Genomic DNA, 23,417 nt, shown 5'->3' with positions numbered 1-23,417 from the left:
TTTTTAAAGGGAATAGCCCATAGTTTTCAACTTCAATTTCAAATTCAAACAAAATTTTTTAAATTTAATGAACTGCCATACATTTTATATGTAATTACTAATTATTAACAATTAACAATGTAATGTTTAATTTTTATTTGGTGCAATTTTAAGTTTTTAAATGATAACTAAACATTTTAATATTAATATCATAATTTTGTAAATTTGATGAACTGTCAGCTATTTAAAAATAAATACTTTTAATATTCTAAATGATTAACATAAAACTCGAGTATATACCTAGGATAATAAAATGACTAAAAAACTACAAATTTACGTTTGACGATAAATTTATTGGTGATCATATTCATTGGCGATCAATTTTTCGCAACTAATTCACCGCCTCAATGTTTGGAGTTCGCAATTTTTAAGAAGTATTCTGTTGTAATTTCAGAAATTCAAACCATACTTAGCAACTTACACAGGCTAAAAACTCGTAATAGAAAAAAATATTAAAACGCTAAAAAAATTAATTATTTCTAATTATCGTGTATTAAAAATAATTTATGCCATATAAAAATATATACAGTGGAATTACACGTGTAAACCAATAGCTAATAAACTATTAAAGGACCTGTACAACTAACACAAATTATAAGCTTAGAAAATGATTAGCCTAAGAAAAATAATAAATTCTACGTTTTCATTTAAAAACTATTCAAAAAGAAATAAATATTATAAGTAATTCTATCATTTTGGCTATTTATCTGTAACCCTTTAATTCGAAGTTTATACAATAATGTTATTCCCAGTAATCATCAAAAATACCTGTAACGTAAATGGTACTGAGATTTGTTCAACTAAATTAGTTAACTGTAATAAATAAAAAATACAAATTGTAACATCCATCTTTGATTCATTCGTCTTTCTCTTTAATTTATAATTTGACTTAATTCACACCTTTAGCCTACAGGTATTTATATTTTTTCATTTTATTTAAAATAAAAATTAGGAAATAGTAGCAGACACAAAATGTCAATGGTTTGATCAAAATCGGAGACACTTGATATTTTGGGATTTTTTTTTATATAGGTAAGAAAAATCGAGTCAAGAACTCAATTAATTTTTGATATCTATTAATTTAGTAACTGGTCCGGGGATGATTTTTTTTAGTAAAATCAAATAACAATAATCATAATACTATTTTATATAATATTTAACACTTACCTTTGGGTGGGTTTATGTGCACGCCCGATCGGTACAGCGACTCGTCGTCTTGCCAGTCATTGTTCCTGATGACCGTCCGAGCACCGTATACGGTGAGCACCACTATCAGCCCCATTCTTGGCCACTTGGGCCCCAACCGGCGTTCCAGCGCCGCGTAACCGTACCCGAACAAGAAGCAGTAGCCCACACTTGGCATATACAGCACCCGCTCAGCCAGTACAAATCCCACGTAGAAGAATAAATTAGACACCGGTACAAACGGTATGGCGGTCATGGCTACTGCGAGTCCCATGGTTTTTGCCTAGAAATATTATATCATATTCTCAATAAAAGCAGCATGTTTTCAAGGACGATCATTAAGTTCACTGTAAAAATACAGTTAATTCGGGATGATAATAAGGAATGAACTCATTATCTGCGTGTGAGTTAAATCGGTATTTTTTTCAAAAACATTAAAATACTAAAAAAGACGAAAATCCAATGATTAACGCGTGACAATAATTAATATCAGAAGTTTAATATTCTAAAAAGTACTAAAGAGTAACAACTGTATAATTTCGATTTACACGGAAAATATATAAAAGTATATTATTTTTTTACGGAAAAAGATGAAATCAGATTAAAGTTTGACAAAACAACACGCTGAAATAATATATTTTTAAGACTAAGATAAAATAAAATAATAGAAAATACGCAGACTGACAGATTTCTGTAATTGAAAACCAAAATATCAAATCAGAGTATAAGTACTCATTGATTCGAAAATATTGATAAAAAAAATAAATAACGAAATACACTTCGAATACCGCTTAAGATCGTTTCTTCAGTTATCGAATGATTATTTCTAGATGTATACATATTAACAAAATAAAGAATTACAGACATATTTAATATTACAGATAATATTTACATTAACGAAAAACATATATTTTTATAAAAGTATTAATCGTAATATTATGTGTGAATAAGACGAAAACGAAATTTATATTTTCTTACCGGGTCATCGGGTAGGTCGACCGGTCGATCATATTTGGTCTTTGAACAGCATCTGTGAGGCCGGTGATGGTGTAGTCTGGCCCTGGACGCAGCTACGACGGACCGCTTGGCCACGGTGAATAGGGCCACGTATAGGGCGATGGATAACGCGTTCCTGGGATCGTAGACGGAAGTTACGGGCGTGATAGCGTCCATAGACCAGTCAAAGCTCAGTCTCCGAGGGTAGACAAGCAACCGGAAGTTCTCGGCGGGCAGGTATAGGAACGTAAGTGTTCGCGTTACCAGACTGGGCGACTTGGCGGTCGGGTTGTCGGCTGCCGCGAACACAGGTGGTCCGCCATCGCCCATCAGCGACATCCTAGCAAACAGCAGACCAGCCGCTGCGCCCGACAGGATCGCCAGCGTTCTATACATTCCACCAGAATTCTGTAAACAAAACGGAAGATATCTAAATTAAAAACCAAAAATCATAAATTCATAAATAGACAAATAATCTCAATAGCTAATTTACGATGGCTTGTAAGAAATAAATCAGTATGTATAAAGATACTCAGTGTATTATTAATTATAATAATTATACAAGACTATATAAAATATTTGAACACAAATTGTAATAGGTACTTAACTATTTGAAAAAACCATGACACACACTTAAACATTAACTACCACTAGATTTAAATTACATCAACCATTAAAGGAGGTAGGTCAACCAACGAGTCCTCACAATAACATGATATTACTATAGGTTTTGTAAAAAAAAAAAAAAGTAAAAAGGTATACTTCATTTTTAATATATTTTACTTCATTTTGGTTACCACAGAATACTCATTAAATGGTAAAAAAATCTAAATATTTTAAAATGTATTCTTCAAAAATATTGGAAAACTTCGAAAATTTAAATTTAAATAAATGTATAATTTAAAAAATAAAAGAGGACGATTATATTGTTTAGTGACTCGTTATATCATATACAAAATAGTTAACTAATAATATGAGCACAATATCTTGCAGATAATACTCACTTTTAAATGGTCGTTTAAAGATAATTTTATTACTATTTTAACTACTATTTTATGCGATCCATAAACATTTTAGAACTCGATATAAGATCAAAACAAGAGAGTTTCGGATATTACTCCATATTACGTAAGTATAATAAATGCCACAAGGGCTGAAGTCGTAACGTGACGCACAACTATTGTTTTACTCGTACATTTTTATATGTTATTATTATTATTAAAATTTACTTTCGATTTTCTTCTCAAATGTCGCTGCATATACGTATGCGTATACTATCTATTGAATTATCGAAAACATATACGGTGTCTCGCCAAATTTAAAGGATGTAAGTTCGCGGTGCACGTATGAAACAGCCGCAATAAGTTATTAACACACACAACTATATAATACAACGTGATCAACACGTGTTAAAAGAGGTGAAAAGAATTTAATAGGATGGAAAGAAAGAAGAAAAACACAAAAAGTCATCCGCAGACCGCAATTGATCATTTGTTTGTCGAACGGCAATAGTTTTTCTCACTATAACACACGCACGCACACACATAATACAACATCGGCGTAGTGGACAATAATTTTCAATGGTCAAGCAAAGTGTACCTACCTACCATTACCGCAGCTATGTAATATCCAGCGCATGAATGCGTGTGTGTGTGTATATTATTAATGTCGCAAGTGTGTTCGCCGGAGGTAAGAAATCAAAAAGTTATTCTCAAAGTCTTGGCAAAGAACAATGTTTTATCCTCATTGGCGTGTGTAGGCAGACAATACCGTATTTTCAGAAAGCAGCCTGTGCGTTAAACATTAATATAATAATAATAATAATAATAATAATATTAATAATGCAGCGTATAATATTCACTACGTTCAAGTCGCCGATACAATGCGCGTTGGTTCAGATTATCTATATAAAATGTTTATATATTAATATTATCATACTAAGAGACAATACGTGCACACAACACGGAAACAACGAAATACGCATTTGGTGTGCTTAACGTTTCGTGGGACAATACAATATTTGAATCGGGCCGTCTCGCACTGAATCATCCGGCATTATTTTTCCTTTTTTTCTTTTTAATTTTATTTTATATAACAGAGATATACTGTACCCACTTGAATTTATAGAATATTTATTAGAAAGTTTAAAATAAGTTGATTAATTAAATATGACATTTTAAATATTATAGTCTATTCATTTAATAACATTGAAATAATATTTAAAAATGCATTGTAGCTAAAAAATATTATACTTATTGCAAAAGCAGAACATTATTGTTTACATTAAATAATACATAAACAACTTCGTTTTCATATTAATTTCAATAACGTATAAACTCAATCATTAAAAATTAAATTTAACTAATTTTGACTAATGAGCTAATGCCACAAATTCAGATTTTTAAGACTAATAATCGTGGGTTGAAAGTTATAACGCTAAAAAACTAAACTTTTAGCACTTTATTTAATATGAACTTAAAAACACAAAAATAAATACAAAAAATAACACTAAAAATTGGTAAATATGAAGAAAAAAAATTGTTAACACTTTTAATTTTTTTTGTTATAAAAAAATTTTGGGATTTTTTAATAATGCAAATTTTATATATATTTTTTTTCTATAGAATGTAGTAGTAGATATTTGAGAACTATTGGTATTTGGTCAGCCAAAATGATTTTAATTATTTTAAATCATTTTTTTTTTTTTAATTTTTCAACCAAATTTACCAGTAAAATAATGGTTCATTGATAAAAAAATAATCATCTCATATAGAAACTGTACATAATTCGAGATTTAAAATGCAACGCGTCGTCTTCATATTTTTTTTTATTTCTCGTATCTTTACATATTATTATTCCACTCAATGATCTTTAAGTAGGTAAGTAGTTAAGTATTTTCCGTTGATATAACGGCGACAAAGATTCCCCACGTATAATAATAGTATAGAGAAAATTGCGTTATCAGACGTTGAAATTGCATAATTATTATAATGCCACGCTTACCTATATGCACGTGTCGGTCGATAAACATAACACCTATAAGTATAATAAAACTTAAGTACGATACATCGAGGTAGATGTAGACCGGATAATATAAATCAGATAATAATAATATAATTTAAATCGAAATCTAAAAAAATATGATGTTGTTACTACGATTATTTTTTTCGAATTAAACAAATAATAATAAGACACTTTTTTCAGATACGAGATAAATTGGCAGATTTATACATAAAAAAAAATCAAACGTAACGTCATATTGACTTCTAAGTAGGTAAAAAATAAAACAAAACACATAAAAAAACCTTAGGAACAAATACGTGTTCACAGGCCTATTTTAATTTTTTCTTGTTATAATAGATAGTGCACTTTAATACAATATAGACTTTGCAACTTTATTACGCTTTATTTTAATATTTAAGATAGGTAATGAGTAATGGATTACTATCAATGGGCACGTAGTGAATATTAAATTATTATTATTATTATTATTATTATTATACATAGGTTTTTTGGATATTATACAAGTAAATATTGTTGTATCGTAGGTATGTGTGTGTGTATTAGTTGAAATGTTAAAAATAGAAGGACATTTTGAAAAATTGTCACAACTGCAACTACATCTCTAGGATTCTTGAAGTGAAAATAAGATATGTTTAATGTACAAAATATACAATACGTCCTAAAGAATATTACCTAAAATTTATGTTTTTTTAAATATTTAACTTCACGTAAACATAAAAGTCACATATTTATATGATTATTAATTCATGAAATATAGTCATAATCAGATTTAATATAATATTTTTGATTCAGATAAAAAAAAAATATTGTTACTAGTTATTTCTGAAAGAAATAATAATAATAATATTATTTGTTTTATGATCTAGTAATCAGAATTTGCAAAAATGTTTACAATATAGTGTATTTGAAATATAAAATATACATATTATATCTATATATAACAATAATTTTTCGATGATGAATATTGGACCTAAAACGTAGCCTATTTTAATCTAGATACACGAAAAATCATAATATAAATTAAGGCATACACTGTTCAATATAAAATGTATAACATTTGAATGTTAAGTTATCAAAAGTATTAATCTACATAATTGTAATTGCCAATTGTATGTAAATACATTATTAATTAAGTATAATAAACAAAGTTAAATTTAATATATTATTAAAAAATTATCAATTATCAGATGTAGAAAATAACGTCTAATTACAGAAAAAATAATACTACAGTTAATATATTAACAAATCTTATAAAAATAATGAATTAGTCAATCAATAATACGCTTTTAAATGTTTGATGAGCACATTAGTTCTGATAACGGTCAACAATTTTAACAGTTATGTTTTAAATAAATCAGAAAACTATCTTCATCTATGTGTTTCAAAAAACTTTAAAAACGTTAAGTCGTTGGAAATTGTAGAGATAGCATATTTCCTTGTTATATAGTTAAAATACAGTCGATAAATGTGGTTTGTGAGCACCGAGTGAGCAAATTCAAATAACGACCGTTCGTCCCGCTCTTCTATTGTCATTGCACCGACCTATTCACGAGACGATATACACACTTACAAACTAATTAATTAACACTTAACATACATATTATATACATATTAAAATATATGCACAAATCACGTGGTTTCTTTTTTTTGTTTTGTTTTTATTATCGGGTTCACGGAGGGGTCGAAAACGGTTTTTTTTTTTTTAAGGTTCTAGTATAATGACTTGTTGTGTACACGCCCGTTAATTTTTTGTTACAGTAACTAACTTAATTAGTATCGATGTCACCACCGCCGCCGCCGAGGAGTGTTCAGCACTACACAATGCAAATTAACACATGAAAGCGAATGTATTTCTCGAAGCAAACTATATATAATGTCTGTGCAAGTGTATATATATATATAAATGTATTTATATATTATTATTATTATTATATACCACGACAAACACCGGCCACAGGGTTTTGAATTTTAAACAGCTAAAAGGTCATTGTGTAACGGCAAGAAAAAAAAAAAAAAAAAAAAAAACAATGTAAACGTCCTACTCACAACAAGCCATTGTTTCGCGTCGTTTTTTTTTTTCTGACGTACATTCCAAGTATCTACGTTGAATTTAATTTTATTATTAATGTATTATAATAATAGTATATATTAAACTCGACATTTTATCATGCGGTTACGTCTGAACACACACACGTATAAAATAGCACATACATCATGAATCATATAATTTATATCTAACCTAAGCTACGCAGCTAAATTATTATACAATACCGACGACGGTCCGAAATGTGTTATTACCGTGTAAAACGTAAAAGACTACTTATTAGCCGTCGGGGAAATGATTTGACGGTGGCGTCAGTGGCGAGCGCGTATTCGGCAAATATTGCGAAATCGTATTTAATATTATTACATACCTGCCACGCACTGGCGGCGGCGGTGTTGTTACCCTTTTTTTTTTTACATTATTCACCCTCACCCCCTTCTACGCTCGTGTGTACATGATTACACTGATTAATGTAACCTAAGTGGCATGTCCCGCGTCGTAAATTATTCTCCAAAGGCGAATCGCGTGTTCGATAACCATGTGCCGCCTTGTCATGCCATTCAGCCATATTCGGGCCACCGCCTCCTCCTTTTTCGACAAGCGAAACACCACACCGGTCACCCCCATCACGTTTTACCACCGCCGATATTATACAGGGGTAGTATATTATTATATACTATATATATAGGTAAGGCTGCACGGGTTTATTATATTGTACACATAAATATATGTATAGAAATAGTATGATATATATACATATGTGTGTGTCAGAGACTGGAACTCTAATGATTATATTAAATATTTCAATTCTTCAGAAGTATATAAAATAAAGGCTATCCGCATATAATAATATTATTATTTAACAATGTTTTATTTAATTAGGAAATATATGTAGTATAATTGTATAAATATTAGATGTGTAATGTGTATATACTTAAGTCCTCTAAAATTCAAAATATAATTACGTAATACAATAAATTTTGTATTTTTACTGTAAAAGAAAAAAAATAAATTTATAACAATATACGAGTATATAATATATTCATATTAAACAATACCTATGTATAATAACCTAATATCATTAACAGTATTCATGAAAAGCAAAAAGCGTTGAACAGAATTTTTAAAATTACGTCAAAGAATTCCGAACTTATATTTCGAATTAATAAAAAAAAAAAAATGTTTGACGATTATATTGCTTGTATTAATAAAATTAATAATTATTAATTACACACTGATTCTTGTAACTCGCGTTGTTTAACCCTTAAATGATGACAGTGAAAAATATTGAACAAGTATATATTATGACTAATATTATAATAATATAGTGTGTACGACACGCAATATGCTTATACGTATCTCTGCGGAATTCATGGAAAAATGCACATCGATAAATACTCTAAAATCTAAATCGTAATGAGGTACACATTAAATGTTTTATCATAAAAACGAATTATTATAAAGTACAGTATTATTATTCATAACAATGAGATACTAGAAAACGAACGCATGGCAGCAGTGTACCAAAAATGCATACCCAAAACGCCGCGTTAGTATAATAATAATATTCTGTTATTATCGACTAACATAAATCTTATTGTTATAACCATTATAATTTAATAATATCATTGACAAGGTGCATAAACTATTATTATTAAACATCCAATGAATCAATAGTGAGATCGCGAATTTAATGTTTTAACATGATTTATGGCTCATGATTGGTCATTAAATAAATCATTATTTTATGGCTAACCAACATAATAATAATATTATATAGTTGATTCAGTAGATTATTATATTATGCCAAACGTCGTTATCTCGAATTTTTCGATATCTTGAACTTTGTTTTGTTCCCTTTGAGATTCGACGTAACGAAAGTTTTATATAATATTAACTCGGCTGTTATTCATTTGGCACAAAATCAATTACTTTCGCTCAATCTTATAAAAATATTTTCAGTGTAAAAATCTCAGTATCTTAATAACTATTCAATTGTTACCCTTTTCCCATAATAAATAAGTGTATATTAATTTGTTGTTTTCATTGCGTATCATAGAAAACGATAATATAAGTTAATAAAATAATAATTAAATATTTCAAATCTTTATTAGGTAAATCAAACGAATATTTAATAATGTCATTATTTCCCTGAATAATTAAAAAAATAATCGAATAACTTGTAATGATTGGTAGGTTTTGTATATTTTTAAGCATGTTCAATGTTTTGACTAAAAATGTTGAGTAAAACGTGCTCAATTGTTCGATAGTTATGAGTTCCGTCGTCTCTACTCATCTGACCCACCGCCAAATCATCTCATCTCTTAGGGTTATCGAATAGACATTTAATTACTCTAATAATACGTTAACTACAGTCATAATAATAATATATCATTGGCTCACTTCCCTGGTTCAACGAAACCACACAAAGCACTGTCTGCCGTGTTATTATTATTATTAGTAGTAGTATTAGTATTATTACTATCATCACGACGATATCCGGAAACATTTTGATATCGATTTTGGCTCGTATAACCCATTAACTGGCACATTTGGTAGGTATTATAACAATACGGACTCTAGGAATGCACAATATGTGGTTCTTTGTGAATCTAATAAGTTTTCTGTACCTATGATTTCGATTACACGTAAAAAAGATAAGTCCAAAACAGAACTATGCAGATGGCGATTAAAAACGAATAATGGATTGGACTGCGACTGCATAATGTGAAAGAATACATTTTTTTATTGTTATTTTATTTTTTAATGGCTTCCAATATCTTAATTACTACTACAGCTCAGCAATTACAACTATATATATATATAAAACATTTGTTGCAAACGATGCATAGTACGTATACAAGAATAATACGTTATATACTAGATCCCTACATATATTATTAAAGTATTTATACCGAATACTAGTTACAAAATGTAGTACTTAACAAGAGGCAGTATTTAAACACGATCTTTGGACCACAACAATTATTTCAGTAGCTTTATTAATTATTCGTGCCTGACTTATTGTTATTTTTATTACGCTACCGAAAAAAAAAACACGAACTTTTTGTGAACAAATATAAAATATGATAATTGACACAATTGTACACGACTAAATCAAAACTCAAATTTATGATTAACTATAATAAATTGTATTCAATTGAAACATCGTTATCGACGCTATTAAAATAATATGTAACATGTAATTTTATATTTCCAAAAATAATTATAACTGATGGACAATTATCTAACCACGGAAGTCGTGTAATTTTACATACACGTAAAATATATTGAATATTCAACAGTTTAGAACGCTATATAATATATTATGTTCGCGCTCTTATTTGGTCCACAGAATTTATTTCTATATTATTATTTTTATAATAAAAATGGGCGGTGGGCATTTTTTTTATTATCAATTTGTTATACGTAGGTATATTGATTTTGAATAAATTAATAATAAAGTATAGCTATCATATTGTTGATACAAATCATTTGAATAGGACTGATGTCATATATTATACATGTATGATAGCTACTATGTTTGTCGACTGAAATTGAATGTTTAAGGATCATATTAAATCGTATTATATGTATTTACATTTGGATATGAATACACATCGTCTTGTACATATTACACAATTATATACATACAATATAATATAGTTTAAAATTAGTTTTGTGCAGTTTACACTTGTATGTAGATGTAACATAGATATACTATATGGTAGATATGTGTACGTTTTATGGTAATTGTTTACGAATGCCTGTCTGATACACATTATATTATTTAATGTCACATTATTTGTTTTTTCAACTATTATTATACTATTACATTATATCAAAATTAAAATATACACACACATGCATATATTGTGTACACGTATTTATGTAATATATATATAACTCAGTAATATATTATATACTATATAGTCGTGTATTTACAATAAACTATGATGATGAATTACGATACCATGCACGAAAATGGTAGGTACCTACATATATTTTGTATACACTAAAAAACAATAAAATAACAATTATTATTGTTGACACTCCAGACATGCCCCATATTTGTGCGGAAATATATTTCATAATATATTATAATAAATATACATAATAAATAATCTGAAATATAGAGAAAAATCTGAAAAGTAATCTTAAACAAGAATTTTTTTTTTCTCCTTATAATAATATAATTTTTTAATGACACAATTTAGAACGCACACGATTATGATAATATGACACGTGATGCTAATATATTGAAATTACGTCATCCAACATTTACCATTTTTTTTCTGCTCGTTATCGGAAAAACGTCTTAAATTTAGGTGTTTGAACTACAGAGTGAATCAAATTGATAAAGGTTCGGGGACCTGCGCATATTTTGAATGGTTCCTTGGTTTTGTTACCAGTGACTTTTAGTTTGTTCCCAGAACGTCGGTAAAACGTGTCTTTTGCGCGCATTTCTCTTATCCCCTACGGACAAATCGCTGCCGTGAAAAACTGCGGGACAAATCCCACGGTGCTGATCTTCTCCTGGCCAAGATCCAAGCCGTTATAACAATAATACATAAATACTTTTAACGTCGTTCGTACATTACATTATTTTATAGTGAAGCGACCATGATAACTATTTTGTCGCGTTACAGACATACAATAATAAACTATAATGATGCACAATGCGTCTGTTTATTAGTAAATTATAATAACTATGAAAAAAATGTGTGTTAATCAGTTAGATACTTTAAATAGTTTTTACAAAAGTGTCACCTGAAATTTTTCTCATCTGAACTTAACGATAAGTACATCATATTATTATAACTTAGATGTCACAATAAAAAATTAAATCGATTTTATAATATGAACGTATAAAATTTAAGATATGAGTTTAAGTTAGAAAAATGTATTATGAAGTAGTGTTGTTAACAGCAATAGGAATCCGTGATTATGGCTATATTATGACTATTTTCTTTTTGTAGTTTTTAAATTAGAAGGTCATAAGGGAGTCCATGTTTGATTCGACTTAAAACTGAAGGTAGGATCGCTTAATCGGTAAAATTTTAGAATTTCAGTGGTTTAAAAAATTTTCTGTTAAGTTCTCAATATATTTAGTTATTATGGATAATCCTAGAAGTCTTTTTGAAGTGCTTCATTATAGAAAAACTATTTTTGATTTGAAAACTTGATATTTTCTACGCGAGTTGTAGTAAATTTGCTCAATATAGTAGAAATGCTTTAGATAGATTTACTTATACAGTATAAGCAAAAATATTCAGTGTATTTCCATGTTCCTACCCATTTTTGGATTTTATTTTATTTTTTTTAGCAATAACTTATATCATATCAAACTGTATCAAACGTTTTAAAATGACCTGCAGGGACAATCATGGGACGAGAGCTGATTGTTAAGTAGTCGTATAGCCGGTTTTGTTTCGTTTGTAATTAAACCGTTAATGATTGCAGTGCGCGTGGCGCAAGGGAAATGATCAAATATACACCGACAGCGACTTGTATATTATAATAGAGATGACACAGCTGCATGCTTTGAAGTTTAATTTAAACAGTTAATTGATAGCACGGTACCTGATGTATAACATTGTAATGCACACCTTTAATGGACCATAGCGAATGCGAGAGGTTATATAGTTCGCTGCAGTTACAACGGCGTATATTATACTCGGTTTCTACCCTTATAATTAGTCAACAGTGACAACAACACGCATGGTCCGGTGGCCGTGGCACGTCATTATAACGTAATATTTTTCATATTATTGCGCTACGAATAACAATAGTTATTATTATCTTTCGTCTGCGACATATATAGACATGTATAATGTTCTTATTAGGTATATAGTAAACATTATACACCTAATGATAATGATATGATGTAATTTTGCGTTTGATACTATTATTATAGGTATAATACGTCTTGATCTAAAATCACGAGAAACCAACAATTGCGGAAGTTGCATTATTAGTTAATAAGTTAATATTAGATCAACCAAATTACACACACACACATATATATATTTTATATGAAATCATTTAGATTAAGTGGCGTTTTAAATTACACCCAAGGATGGACAAAAAGTGAAAAAGCTTTAAAATAAGTATTAAAAAACCTTAAACTTATAAAATAAATATTTGATACATATTTTTTTAGTAGCTATCTACCGATTATAGATACTTATTTTTCAACTATTGCATAATACTAGATTTTCTTTTTACAATGGATTAATGTGATACTTGTTACTCAATACACACTGTTAGTTTAATGTTTTAATTATTGTGATGTACTAGTAATTGTTTGTTTCAAGAATATTTTTTTAATTAATAAATTAATATAACGTAATATTAATTCTATAGAGTAAATTGGTTATTTTGTTATTTTATAATAATTTAAAAAAATAAGCAAATCATTTCAAATGGTAAACACTAATATTTTATACTCAAATACTACAATAATTTTAATTTAACAGTCAAAATTAAAATTGATATAATACAAATAAGTAAGTACGTATAGTTATAATCACATTTAAACTATATAATATTTAATCGTGTACATACACCATATATAGTCGATGGTCAATACCCTTATTTAATTGGTGACGTTAGTTAGAAGATTCCAGAGCGTACTTCAATTTTCTTTACTTGCCTAATTCGCAAAAACGAAAATTTCATTCAGTAGAATTAACTTTGTTGGTTTAAGTATATTAAAGTGAATTTATCTATTGTCAAACTTTAATTTAAGATCATTAAGTCGGTTTTAATACAGGACTTTTTTTCAATATTTCAATTTAAATGTTAATTTTATAACTGCAAAATGTATATAATCATGTACTACCTTAATTTTAATATTTTTAATTTGTCTTTTATGTCAAACATTTATTTTTCAATTTATGTTAAGATTTTTTATATTAATTTTCCAATAATCATAACATAAAAATCGAAATATTATTTAGATGTATAATATAATAGAGTGGTTATTTTTACCATACACAATGTATTTATTTTTATTATTATTATTATTTTCTAGTATTTGTACGGTAATACTGAAGACAATACATAATTGTAATAATTATTATTCATCAAACTTATATTTTACAATAGCATAACAAAAAAAAAAAATAAACCCTAAACTAATAACTCGGAACGGTATTCACTATTTTATAATAATAATAATAATAATACAATATAATATAATATACGAGTATTATAATATGAATTACTGGAGAAATTGTGACTTGAAATGTATTGCGAAGTACCCTGGTACTTTGGAATTTATTGTATTATAAGTGGATTGAAATATGATGGGAGAAATAAAGGATAAGTGTGCTTTCTTCCACGTGACGACGTAATACATAATTTATTTACCTCGTAATTTATATTCGTTTTCAATGTTCTGGTATGCGTCAAGAATGTAGTCAGAAAATACAAAAACAAAATGTAAAAATATCGTAATTGTATTATGGGATTTAATTTTGTCTTATAACTGAAAACTTAAGGAATGTAAAATTCTATATTTCAAAAATTGTTTTGCTTAACTATTCTTGTTGTTACTTAGTACAAAAATAATACAAACTATATTCATTATCAAATTGGAAAAAAAGTAATGACGTTGTTGACGAGCGGAAATTCAACATTATGACTGAAACCGATGCCGGTCTTGATGCGTAAAACATGTCGATTCTAATGAAAAGCAAATTTTGTTCTGATTCATTAAGACTAATCGAATACCAAAGAAATACTTTAAATAATAATAACAGAGGCGTATCTCTGGATCTTCAGGAGAATAGAATAGGCTCTACAACGGCTGTGCGAGGAAAGGGATACAGACAGTAATATTATGATCATAATATTGGCATGAATAGTTGTGTGTTGTCACTATCGTCTTATTCGGTACCGTTGTTATTTTCGTTGTACGAGTAGAAACCGTAGCGGGTTACTCGTCGATGTATATATATATATATATATGGAGAGAGAGAAGGGTACGGCGAGCGATAGAGAGAGAGTGGTGAAAATAGTGAGATATAGACGGCTCGACGGCCATTTATCATCGGAACCAGCCGCCACCCGTACACACGAGACGGTTTAAATAGGTTCGCGTGTTGCCATCACCACGACGTAAACCACCTCCGTCAACTGACTAACATCATCGCCGTTCTTCCACCCCTGCCACAATTCATATATATACAAATATATATATATATAATGGAGACGCTATGACGAGGTCGAAGTGGAACGAGATAATATGAGATGGTTTAATGTGAAGGGGGAATATAGCAGCTTGCGCGGCGTTATTAAAAAAAAATTTACCGACTAACTCTAGTTACCACTGAGCCCCCCCCCCGTCACCTATAAAATATAACGCTGGACGGATGGATGATGATAGTGAAGGAAAAACAGATGGTCGGGAGAATCGTTAACGTAAAACACACCCATCCACACACACACACACGCGCGCGCGCGAACTTAAACATAAATTATCTGAAGGTGATCGCTATATGGCTTAGACGAGGTAATAGAAGAGAGGTAAAATTAAGGGCATGATTATAAAGGTAAAAATTCCCCGCGAAAGGCCGAGAGTCAAAGTTTGTTGGATCACGGTTCACATTTTTTTCTTTTTTGCCAATATGATGTACACATTGCAGTAGGTATATGTGGTAGAAAAAAACTAAATATAAGTAACTCACAAATATTAGAAATTTTCACGTAAGTACCTCCGTATAATAAACGAAAAACGGTTTTCTGATACAAAATGTTTAATTTTTTTAATGATTTAGATGATTGTATTAAAAGATATCCTTTTTTATAGTTGATGGCAATAATAATATAATAATTAAATTAGATTCAACTTATATTTCAAGGTTTTTATATTGATTTTATTCACGAGTTGTAGTGACTTGTAAATCACATTATATTTTATGGAACATTATAGACACTATGATTACAATAATGGTATTAATTTATTTATATTAATTTAATAACATAAAATGGTGGTCAGGTATCCATTTGAAATCAAAAATGCACCGTTCGATAATAAACACTATACTGTACGAGATGGTAAAATCCTATCGCAATACTCAGAAAGAAAGTAAATTGAATTTATTGCGTCCGTTTTAACCGCACGCGGATTTATAATGTTTATTCGGTTTATCTAAAAGTTTTCAAGTTTGTATTCCAGTCTAAAACGTTAGAACGATTTATGTCCGTAGGTTTAGCGCCAACTATTACGAAACATTCTTTTTGAATTTAGTTCCGAACTATCCGATACATACAATACATTATTGTATAATATAATACGATGTTCAATTTAATCGAAAAACTTTATTTTCAATAAAATAACACAAATATTGCATGTATATACATATACAAAACCTATATCGATTAATCTTTTTTTCCACGCGCCACAAGTCCAAACGAATTGAAAATCCGTCAGATACAATAATAATCGCATTCCAATGCTGCGTAGTATATTATTAAATTTTTGTTGAATTTTGAATGAGTATTATTAAAAATATAACGTAAGCACAATAATATGCAGCTACATATCTACCTTCCTACCTATTAATTACGTTTATTCAGACGACCGTATTTTGTTTTTTTTATTAAAATATAACGATATTTGTGTTACACACGCGCATTAGTTATAAAAACGAAATATCGTGTTTATACGTTTATTATTATTTATATATTATATAAACATATAATAATCAAAATATTGTTTTCCCTCACATTTTTTAAATTAATATCAATAAACTATAAAGTACGCAATACGTGTAATACATATTATATTGTTATATAATATGATGTATATACAGAGTGTTTATTTTATCAATATTAATTTAGTCATTTTCTAGATGATAAATAATGAAAAATATGTTAAGATAAACTTTTATCGACTTTAAACTAGGTATGTAAAAAAAATAGTATTTTCAATAACACATCAATTTATCTACCATAATATTCAAATATTAGGTACTATGGTTTTAAGTAATAACCAACAAGGATTACCAGAGATGGTCCTCGCCCAAATAATAATTTTTTTTTATATTAAATTAAATTAGTTTTTCATCAATTTTCAATGTTTCTTTTACTCTCTTTAAATAAACATGCATTTTTAATTTCGATGCGTTTCTGAAAACTTCTTGAAATCCTAAAGTGGCTCTCCTAAAATTTTAATTCGTGTGGTCTCCATTAAACAGTGATTAGATAATCACATCGCATAATATATACCTCATCCAGTAGTAGGTTTAAGGTCTTACTGTCAATTTTCGTCAACCGTCTTTACGACGACACACCGATATAAATCAAGCGAAATCCATTTTAGTGGACGATGAATTGGTGATAATCTATGGATTTCCACAAAACCGGAGGTAAGTATATAAGGTGCGTGTGCATAAATGACGGTAGTTCAACGACATAAAATAAAAAAAAGTTTCTAGTTCGAGAATGAAAACTTAATAAATTGCTGCGCAGAACGCGGATATAACGTTAATAGTGTGGTGATGAAAAAAAAAGTTATACATAGACAGGGCAGTAGACAATGGGCGGAGAATGACATCTGGTGATGCTGTAGCGACTGCATGAATACGGAATTTCAGTGGAACAAAATTGTTTCCCGAAAAAACAAAATTGCGTTAGTACTGCAGCAGGCGCAATATATATATATGTTATACCGTACATCGTGTACGGATCACGTCGCTTCGCGTGTACCTTCCTAAATACATTTTTAATGTTAAATTCCACTGAGAGGAGGGGGATTAAGTTTTTTTTTTCGTTCCATATAGATATGACAAAAATATGGCCTTGATTATTGACCGATACAGATCAATCATTGTGGCTATATTTATACTGACTAATCTGTGCGAGATAAATTATGACGATACAATACAGTATTATTGATTTTTAAAAATATACGTTTCAAATGTCTTAAAAGCTTATTTTTAACAGATATTTTGTATTGCTGTGAAACCTGTCTTAATGGACACATTTTTTGGTCACATAATACTATCCGTTCTAGTCAACTTTCACTGTCTCATATAATATGGTGATGGCAGTAAATTTATATTTGTATTTAGATGGTGACTAGGTTAATTGATTTGAAAATGAGATGCTATTTTTATGGGTATCCAAAACTCGTGTATATACTCATATACTAACCTTTACTTACGAATATTCGTCTACAGAGGATAACAATAAGGAGGGTGGACGTCAAAAAAATGAAATTGTAATAAAGTCTACGATAACTCATACAAGTTCACCACTCGGCCAATAAATTATAGGTTTCACATATGTAGTATAATCTACATGATAATGTATATAGTAACCGATATCGCAATAATAATATTACGTTAGTCAAGTACAACCGAGATCGTTGCAGTTGTAGTGAAGTGAAATATATACTTGCGGAATTTTCGCGTCATTAAATTCACATAATATGGTAGCCGACGATCGTATATACTACATATATGTTATAGTGAATGATATATAATATTAACACGATTATATATATATATATAATATATGTATAAAAATCGATTTTCATACATCTTATATCATGCTCGACTCAGTCAAATAAATTCAAAATCAATTTAAACAAAACTCAACCCGAGTACGGTATACTTTTTTTAGCATCTATATTATTTTGCATAGTTGAAAGGGGTATATGGTAGATTATCGGTTGACCAACAGGGCGATAGGAGTTTTATTAATATGGCTCGAGCTCATTTTTACTTTATCATTGCAATTTAATAAGCAAAAAAAGTAAATTTGAGTTGAAAAATAAACTAAAATATCGTCCCGGAGTTTATATATACAACAACATAAGTTACTACTTGTCAATAACGTTTGTTAGATATTCGTATTTCAACAAGTATAATTATATTAAATAAGCGAAGCTCTAACCATTGAAAAAAAGGTCAGGAGTGTAGATAATTGAGTCATCATTGTAATCTTCCTTATAATAATACTTGTTGTGTTTTAGGTGGTCAAATGTTATACTGTAATTGATTGTACAATACGCATAATATTATAGATTTATAGAGTACCTGCACAGTCACCTATAGCCAGTAACGCCGTCGGTAATATGAAATACTTTATTCAAAATGAGTTCGACTTAACCCTGTTAATGCACATCGATTACGAAAAATAATCAATTGAGGTCATCTACAAACGCGTTCACCGCCATGCATTCATCTAATAATGCATTTATTGAGCTTTGAAAATCGATAGATACTTAACTACTAAGAATAATAATTAAATAATATAAAGTGTACCAGGACTATTTAACAAATATAGTAACATTTGCAATGGGAGTTTGTTCAATAGTGTTGTTACACCTATATAGTACTTAAACGATACAATGATTTTTTTTCTGTAGGAAATACTTAGATAAAAATATTGAACTTAGAGTCATACATTGGTACGAATAGTTATTGTACAATTTAGATTAAAATATATATATATATATATATATATTACTTAACAAAATGTAAGAAAATGAAGTTGTTTTTATTTTGAGATTTCGTATATATATATTAATTTGGTTGAAAATAAAAAAAAACAATTATCGAACTGGAAGGATTAAGAACATGATATATTTTATATGTTGAAAATGTGATACTCAATAATTTGTATTGTGTGGAATTATTACTCGTGTTTTTCGTGTTATTATAACATAATATATAATGTCTTAGATACAAATACGCTTCTGTTTGGTGGGTGGATGGTAAATGAACAGGTATGTATCAACTCTGACAATATTTACATTGTAGCCAATATACGGGACCCTCAGGAAATATGCCGGCGGTCAGGAATCGCGCGCACGTCCCTCACTCCTTCTGGCTTTCCGTTCAGTTTTGAAAACTTTATTTTTTTCATTCACCAAAAATTATCACGAGGATTCGATTCAAAAGTCTCGAGAGACGTGGTTTTATATACAACCATACAGTGCGCGCGATTTACTATGAGCTCGTAATGTTTTATACTATTTTTTAGTTTCGAAATCAAAAAAAAAAACACGTCAAATATTATTGCACACTCGTCCAAAATAATTTCAAACATTTTATACGATATACATTATAATATAACTCTGTCTCGCACAGATCGGCCGTTTGTCATGGTTTATTGATCGACCACAGTTACGTTAGGAAAATTGAAACTATCAGTTAACGAATTAATTTTGACCAATTACGTTACAAACAAGTATTCAAAAGTCCAGTTTACGTACTATATCTATATATTCAACGATTAATTAATATTTAATTTGAAAATGATTATAATAATAACTACGCTAATGAAATACATAAATAAATGAACGGCAAACGTAAATTTTAAGTATAAACATTTTTTTATATATATATAAACAAAAACATAACAATTATGGCCTAACACGCTATAATACTATAATAGCATTGGTTAATGTATTTTATATATTATTTAATAAACAATAAGACCGTGCTGGTGACTGTCAGTGCAGTAAGTTTTAACTGTTTTATTTCTTTTTAAACAAACTTTAATGATCCATGTTATAACACTGTTTTATTTAATTTATTTGATACAAATTGAACGACAACTTAAATATATATTATAAAGGTAGTTATGATAAAACGTATTATTTTGAAATTGCCGTTTTGTCGTTGTTTCGGTTTGTTTAGAGAAATAACACGTTACATCAACCACGCAGTGGCACTGGTTATAGAGAAAGGAATAATAATGTATATATATATGTATGCATGTATGTATGTATGTATGTATGTATGTATGTATGTATATACCTATAATATATATTATATACATGAAAACGTGACAACATGGTATTTTGTAGAATTTATTTCGGTATTATGTATTTTGTTCACGTATTATCGTAGAAAAAAAAATTACCGATAATAATGTTTGAATTTCAAAATGAGTTTGTCAAGATGTCCACAGATGCCGTTTCTTTCCCTCCATTTGACCTTTTATCACAGAGTATATATAACAGCCGGATTTTTTGGTGAAATATATTTTTTTATTTCTTAACCCCGCGCTGCACCAATCGCCATAACGGATGGATAACTTATCAAGGAAACATTCCTTCAAAATAATCATAGAGAATATATACTATATATAGGCATATATAGTAACTATATAAGGTTCTGTGTTGTGACAAATAAAAATTGTGACCTGCCAAAAAAAAAATAAATAAATAAATAAAAAACGGTAACTGTATTTGATATAAATATATATATATATATAAATATATATTTTAATTTGAATTATAAGTGGGCTTTCGTGAACCCAATCAAAGTTTTACAGTACACATAATAAAGTACGTCTCTCTTTTACACACACATATACACTCTCTCTCTCTCGCTCTATCACTGCCCGTCTAAAAAACAAAAAAATCCATCTATATATATATATACACGAGTGAACACTCGATTCAACACACTTGACCGGCCATTCCCTCGAAAATGACTATTCGAATCGATTTGTCTTCTTAACGTTCTTGATTTTCTTTTTTTTTATTTTTTTGTCAACTGTGAGAGATTTCTTTCTCATTCTGAATGCCGGAACGTTTTTACAGAATTTTTTATTACCATCTACGAAGAAAATTCTTTACTTATTGCGACTGCTGTTTAAAAATCTCGATCGATCTCAACTACGCACAGTACACGCGTTGTCCTAGCTTATGACTATTCACCATTCGTTTTAAATCGTTGACCTTTATTTATTTTTTTTTTTTTGTACATTAGTTAAACGAACGTATAATTAAGTTTGAAAACCGTACGTCATTGTTTTTTTCCATTTGATTAAATATTTGAAAGCGTTTTTGCCCAATGAAACTTCTACATTTTAAATGTTCAATCTCGCGTATATAGAACAAGGCAGTCGTAAATTAACGAAGTACGTCAGGAATTAAAAAAAAGACTTAAGATGTGAATGATAAAATGTCATTCTCATCATACCAATCCCAATCAATGCTTAACATAGATGTTATAGTTTATTTTTATAGAGACTTGCGTATAGTTAATTAATTCTATTTTAATCAATTAAAAATTTACTAATTTATTTATCTATTATCAGCATACTCGTATTTTAGTTAAACATATCTGTACAAAATCTTTTATTTTTAACGACAAAACTATATACGTTTTGAATTGTTTCAAATCTATAAAGAAATAAAACATTTTAGTTAGTATAAAACATTTGTGCAATATTTCAAAAATTTTAGAGTTTGACTATCGGAATTTATTCATTTCAATTGCATTATACATTTATACTATAAATTTATAAATATATATTTTCTTTTCTTTCTATTAAAACTTAGAAAGTGTCTCCGTCAACAATATTTTAGTTTCTTTATAAGTTTTAGTTAGTTAACAAAAACTTTAAGATTCATTTTCAATTTATAAGATTAATAATTATAAAATACAAGAATTTCAAAAATTGTCACAGTAGAGCTCTATACCATAAAACCATAACCTAAGACCATCACTCACTGCTATTAAGAAAAAAAAAATTCAAACTCAAATTTCGACATTGATTAGTATATGACGTACACATTTAAGTACGCTTAGATGTTATAGTGCACGAGATATATATATATATATATTTAGAGATAATTAGCTAATTGCATTAGCCAAATCTCAGAATTTCACAACATAACCTACATCATATATACACAATATAATTAACGTGGAACTAGAATAGAAGAAGAAAGTTTTCTTGTGCCGTAAATATGAGATGTTTTATTATAAATAATATCATCGCAGACGGTAGGTTATGTCCCTTTAATCAGTACAAACGAAGTTCTGAACATATACAATTCGACAAAATGTTTTTTTCACATTGTCATTTTCGTTGTTCATTGAATTCTTCTCCTAACGACCAAAATTGTACAACATGTGTAAATAAATAATTGCCGTCAACTTTTACCACGTATGATATAAGTTATAAGTCATGAGAAACATTACTACAACCATAATACCAGTATAATCATGTTATATTTTTGTGTATACTTCGACGTCAAATAATATACATTGAAGTGGATAGAATTATAACATAATAATAATAATGTTGTTTAAAAGGTAATATCCAGCATTATGAACTGGGTATATTATATGGAAATTTATTACAAAAATAA

General features: G+C 28.7%; 1 protein-coding gene across 2 annotated transcripts in view; it reads right to left on the bottom strand.

Annotated features, from left to right (window-relative positions):
• The window catches only part of LOC113556294 (protein O-mannosyl-transferase TMTC2-like), a 252,297-nt gene that overhangs the window by 129,601 nt on the left and 99,279 nt on the right, over nt 1–23,417 (bottom strand). For both annotated transcript variants that reach the window (XM_026961148.1, XM_026961150.1), the window contains exons 4-5: nt 2,203–2,628; nt 1,207–1,507 (exon numbers count right to left, since the gene is read on the bottom strand). In XM_026961148.1, the coding sequence (XP_026816949.1) occupies nt 1,207–1,507; nt 2,203–2,628 (727 nt within the window). The remainder of the gene's footprint in view (nt 1–1,206; nt 1,508–2,202; nt 2,629–23,417) is intronic.

The sequence above is a fragment of the Rhopalosiphum maidis genome, chromosome 4 (assembly GCF_003676215.2).
Source record: "Rhopalosiphum maidis isolate BTI-1 chromosome 4, ASM367621v3, whole genome shotgun sequence".
NCBI classification, from domain to species: Eukaryota; Metazoa; Arthropoda; class Insecta; order Hemiptera; family Aphididae; genus Rhopalosiphum; species Rhopalosiphum maidis.
The sequence above is the reverse complement of the archived record's forward strand: the minus strand, read 5'-3'. Positions and strand labels throughout refer to the sequence as shown.